General features: G+C 42.8%; 1 protein-coding gene across 1 annotated transcript in view; it reads right to left on the bottom strand.

The window, feature by feature from the left end:
- LOC108573435 overlaps positions 1 to 3,484 on the bottom strand; it is a 22,101-nt gene extending 18,617 nt beyond the window's left edge. Inside the window, exons 1-3 of the mRNA XM_017935884.1 lie at positions 3,098 to 3,484; positions 2,822 to 3,017; positions 1,110 to 1,274 (exon numbers count right to left, since the gene is read on the bottom strand). Of these exons, the coding sequence (XP_017791373.1) occupies positions 1,110 to 1,274; positions 2,822 to 3,017; positions 3,098 to 3,484 (748 nt within the window). The remainder of the gene's footprint in view (positions 1 to 1,109; positions 1,275 to 2,821; positions 3,018 to 3,097) is intronic.
- Between the last annotated feature and the right edge of the window lie 2,251 nt (positions 3,485 to 5,735).

Here is a 5,735-nt window from a genome sequence, read left to right as displayed (position 1 = left end):
ACTTTGAATTGTCGGGCATGCGCAGAGATCGGCTGCGGGGAAATGTATCGCTGCTTGGGAACGATAGTGGCGTAACTTGGAGAATGCGATTTTTCGGGGGAAAGTTGTTCGAAATTTGCTTTTAAGTAAGAATTTAGTGGCGATCGTGTGACGTAAAATTAGTGAATTTAGAAATACACCATTTTGTATAATAAACATAGTATACCTATGGAATTTATTTATGCAAAAAAATCGAAATTAGTATTTCTTGAGTTACGCCACTAGAAACATCGCTGTTTTTCTATATTTTTTCATTGTCTCACTTGAAATACAAGAGTAATTGAAACACAGCAATCACAAGCTTATTATTCAAAGTTGGACAGTATATACGTGGGTAGATGAGGTCCTTTCTACAGTATTACATTCTTCGCAAGCTCCACAGGGGAAGATTTTTATCTAAGATACTCCGGGGATGCTTGAAAAATAAGATCGACGTAAAACCTTCCCGATTCAGAAACTAAAATATTCGTTATTTACTAAACTATCGCTTTGTTTCTCAATTGAAACGTAAGGAGCTCCGTGTATTCCTAAGGAAGCGCTTAATTTCCGTATGTATGCCACGGGTTCGTTTCGAGGCGGCGCTGAATTCCTGTTCCAGGCTGTTCCATATTTATAAACGCGCGGCAACGATAAGATAAATAATAAGTTACAGCCGGTTAACGAAGACACGGTGTAAATCGTGCCGGCGGTTTTTCACGTCGCGGCAAACGGGGGGAGAGAACGCGAAGATCGCTTTTGCAGAGGGACAGTTTTATTGTGAACGAAGGGAACGCGAAGCTTGAAGCGACGTCGCACGGACAGTTGTGTTTCCGTATTATGCGAAACTCTATTGTTTGTCCGGCGACATTATCGTTGCGGCTGCTGCAACGTGGTTGCTGTTTATTTAAACGCTACTTCTTTTCTGCTCGGCTAATTTTAATGGCCTCGTGTAAAAGTCGCTGGTAAATCGCGCAACGATACGATCGTTTAGCTTGAAACTAGGCGTAAGAATGGAAATGCAATAGGAACACAGGTAGATTCAGTTTTTAAATAGTTAATTTGCGATGGAAAAATAGCGGAAATGTACTCACTGCGTTTCAAACTGAGGGCTTGAATATGTGCCGTAATTATGGCGCACAGCTTTTCACGTTTGTTGACGAGGTAATCCTTTCGACGCAGCTGTCGAACCAGTATTCCACCGACGTAATTTATGTGGTCGCGTAAATTCAGCACCAAAATGTGTAGCTCGTGCTTGCCTGAAATAAACGTACCTGTACGTCGCGAATCGATAATGCAGTAATTTTTTTAAGAAGATACACCACCCCGAAGCGTGTGAAATTGGGCAAACTTTGTCATACTTTTACTTCTCCATTTTGTAACGTTTTTGCTTTCTAAAAATTTGAGGAAGAAGATGAAAGTTACGTTTGTATCCCCTGAAAAAATTGTAGCTTTTCATTCGATAGTTCTCTGTGAAAAAAAATTCTCAAACTTTACCTGATTTTAGACGTCTCAGGGTGGTTCACCCCTTTAACGCACAAATCGAGAAAATATGCGAATGAATTAAAATAAAAATGAAATAAGAGTCTGAATTTGTATTCTTCCTGGAAGAATCGAAGAATTCCTCGATTTTTAATTCTCTGAAAACCGAGAGGGCAACGAGCGAGTACAATATTTGAGATTGCACCGGGGTTATTTTGAAATTGGAGGCCGCGCGCTTATTTCGGCGTGACTAAGAGACGAGACACTTCGAAGGAATCTTTGAATTCGCGTTGCAATCTTGATAACGGCCCGAAAGGGCTCACCCTCTGTACACACCAACCGAAGATTGCAGTCTCTCTCTCCCAACCCTTCTTCGTTTATGCTCCCCGCGTTCCACAGTGAAACGAGCGCGACTCTCTCTCTCTCCATCTGACTATTTTCTTTTGATCATTCTGAACACGAGTTCGGATCGTAACTCCGGGAGTAAGTCGTCGGTAACTAAGTTAAATTACGGCTAACTTCGGTGTTAAAATTTAAATGACAGGATTTGACGAGGAAGCTCATCTCCCGCGATACAAGATGTACGGAAAAGGAATGTTTGAATAACTCTCACGTATCCTGGATTAAGCAACGAAGATTTTTTCTTCCTTACTTGTAATCATTTATTCACGTCGACGTGCGGGTGATTAATACTTTTCTGAAGTAAACTACACGTTGATTGGGTCGATTTGATGTTTCCTCATGGGTTTTAGCTCAAGATACGCGCAATCTCTCCCCTGTTTTTCCCTATGCATGTTCAACGAGCCGGAACGAAGCAGCATCGTGTATAGAGATAAAAGAAGTGCTTTCCCCTCGAAAAAAAAAAAAAAGGAAAAAAGTAGCACTCCAAGTCAAAGAACCTTCTTGCCTCGAAGTCAACGAGGTCGCTTGTCTGTCTCGTCTCTACGACCTCTTGTCTCGTCAGCTCCTGCCAAAGTTTTATTCGTGCAAATTTCGAACTCCGTGCGTTCAATTGAGCATCGTGAACGAAGAAGTGTCGTTCTTCCTGCCGTCCGTGAAACTCTCGAGCGAAGAAAAGAGCGAATTTTTCACGTGAAAATCGCGACGTTTCGTACACACGAGGTGAATTATCGGCGCAATCTTCGTTATTTCTTTTTACGACCATCTTTCCTTCGGCAATTTTTACCCTCGAATTAACCATTGTCTGAACTTCTCTGGCAAGAGTGTGTTCCGTAATAAACGTGCTCGCTGGCAACGTGTTTATCAGTCGCCCACGTTTCCCACGCATCATAGACGTTTCCATCTCTCATTGAATTACCCTTACTTTTCCATAGCAGACGCGCCTTTTGTAGATGCTGATGTTGCGGACGTATCCGTAGGGACGAGGCTGTCGAGTCGCTCTCCGATCGCCGTCTGTCGCCGTCTGGCAACCCGTAAATATCTAACAACAGTCGATCCACTAACGACGAAAATTCTCCTTCCTTCTTCTCTAGTGGATTGGGCAACGGTGCCGGATAAGTCTAAATACAGACAAAATCTTCAAATCTCAATTCTACACGTAACGTGAATCGAATATTGATAAATATTTATTTACAAACACCTTAGGTTTCCAAACGTCAATTTCTCTTTCCGCAACCTCGACGACAGTCTCACACTCGTCCTGAATTATTTTCTCAGTATCGCCCATAGATTTCCATCGTTTCAGACGTTTCCTCTCCACTTTAACCGGCGCGCAACTAGCCCTTCTAACCGCTCTCCTACGGTTCAGTTCCATAAAATCTGGACCCTTCCAGCTTCTCTGAATGATGTTACATCTTCTCCGCTCGTACAACGAAGGAAACTGATATCCGTCCGCGCAGTACAACAAATTTCGCGTCTGTTGAGTGACGTAGACGTCACCGAACACGCGCTCGTTCTCCACGGAGACGCATTTCACGCGGTAGCTGATCTCCGCGTACTTCTTCAGGGGCGTCACGTTGCAGATCATGGTTCGTCAACGTGACCACGAGAACGAGAATTTACTGCAATTTTCTCCTGGGCCGTCTCTAGCGAACAAGTTCAAAGATCAGCCCGACATTGCCGCCGATGGGCAAACATTGATGAATGATAATTGTCCCGCGACATCGTCGATAACACGTTCACAGTTGAAAATTGTCGCGTCGCGAATTCGTTCTTGGTTAACTCGGCCTCGTTTCGAATCGCGAAATGTCGCGTCATCGGGCCAACTTCAACCCGGAAACTCATTAACAGGTACAACCTGTGTAGAGGTGTGCATACGTGTCGCGCTGTTTTCCACGTTTCGAATGCAAATTTCGTTAACGAGACAGGCTAAATATAAATTTCCCTTTTCACTTCTGTTCTCCGTTTACTTTCGACAGAAACGGTTCCGGGTGAATCGCCCGTTCGCGCAGTTCGATGGAAAAGGGAGCCGCGTGTCCACGGAAGGTGGAATAAAAAATTGGCATAATCAAGCGATCCTTCTTCCTCGTAACGGCATTCGGTTAACAGATAAATTACAGGACAATACTTCTCTGACATTTCTACCGTGGCACAGATAAAGAACGACCTTCCACGCAGATGTAATTATCTGACATTTATCATTTTTGATAGGCGCGTACACGTAATTGCTCCCATTGCCGCGCTGGTTAACGGGGAAAATCAAGGTTGAGGACTGGCAGTGAAAAAAAAGAGGAAGAAAGAAACACGCGTTTTCATTATTCTAGGCAAAACGAAAACGATTATCGCGACGTGCAAGTTTGAACGTCGTAAATTGCACCGATAATATTTAACGAACGGCGAACGATACCGATGCACTCGTTGCAATTACGGGAAATAAAAATGCTCCTTCTTTCGCTCTTTCGTTTGAAAATGTGTTTTTAAAGAGAGATTCTCGCACAGATAGCTATGGAACTAATAATACGGAAAATTTATGGCACGTTCAAATGTCCCGTGTTTCACGCTTCCGTGAGTAACAGTTTAAATTCGTGGCGCGTAATTAGAACCACCGAGTGTCTATCTATTTTTAATAGATATTTCGTTTCACTGTTCACTTCTCTCACTCGCTACGTACACTTCGCACTGCTTTCTCTTTTTCAAATAGATCCATTTAACGTTTCAAGCTGCAAGTGTGTGCTTTTCTTTCTTGGACGAGTTTTTCACGTACGACGTGTGAATTGTAATTTCGAAGAGCGATAATTTTCTCGTTGTTCCAACGGTGTGAAATATTTTCGTGGCTGTTTTACTACATTCGCTCCGAGCGTCGTAACCCTTATCACGAGACCAGTAATTCGCTTCTGGTGGCCAGACCGCAACTGGAAGTGCCGGCGATGATAATCGTTTCATTAAGTCCATACCTCCACTTAGGTTGTCGGTCGGCTAGTTGACAGAGCTGGTGCACACAACAAACGTACAACAGCTGTCGTTATTTATAATCACCACGTGTCTGGCGGAAACGTTTGGAATTTCTCGCGAGTTAATAACACGGACAAATACCGTACGTGTTCTCTTCATCGAGTAAATGTTATTTGTAGGAGAAATAAATTGTGATAAAACTATGCGAAGAATAAATGTCGAATTTCGTAAATTTAGCCTTTCTTTTAGAAGTTCGGTTTTATTTTGTAATTCGTGTAAAATAGTGGACGAAGAATAAATCTTACCAGTCACGTTCCACTGTAACACATTCCTCTGAGCTTTCCGATAGGAAATTCGAAGGGAAGTACGATTTTAAGGCGGTCATCGAAACCACTGCTGTTATCGGCGTCGCTGATAGCGCGACCGATGTAATGTACTGCATACTCAGCTAGAATTTTAAATGCTCCCTGGGTGTGCAGTAGTCGTTCACCTGCTCGGTTCAATAACCCTTTTCCCGACAAAAAAAAGACTGCTCACCGATGAAGCGGACCCTGTCTCTGCGTTCACGAGTGCAGATAGGTATGAAATATTCTTTAGGAAGTGAGGGATTAAACGATCTTGCCTGACGGAGAAAAAAATCACGGTAAACAGTCCGCTTCGATATTCGTTTAATTGGAAATTGGTCTGAGAACGGGGAGATGGGAACTGGCTCGATCGACGAAATGAGAATCTTACGAACATCGCGAAATTTCAAATTTCCAGAGACTCTAATTTTCAAACGTTCCAATTCTCAAACATTTACATTTTCATATTTTCCAAATCCCCAATTTTCAAACATTCCAATTCTCAAACTTTCGTATTTGCAAATTCCCCAATTTTCAAATTTT

Source organism: Habropoda laboriosa, unplaced genomic scaffold (genome assembly GCF_001263275.1).
Source record: "Habropoda laboriosa isolate 0110345459 unplaced genomic scaffold, ASM126327v1 scaffold92, whole genome shotgun sequence".
Lineage (NCBI taxonomy): Eukaryota > Metazoa > Arthropoda > Insecta > Hymenoptera > Apidae > Habropoda > Habropoda laboriosa.
The sequence above is the reverse complement of the archived record's forward strand: the minus strand, read 5'-3'. Positions and strand labels throughout refer to the sequence as shown.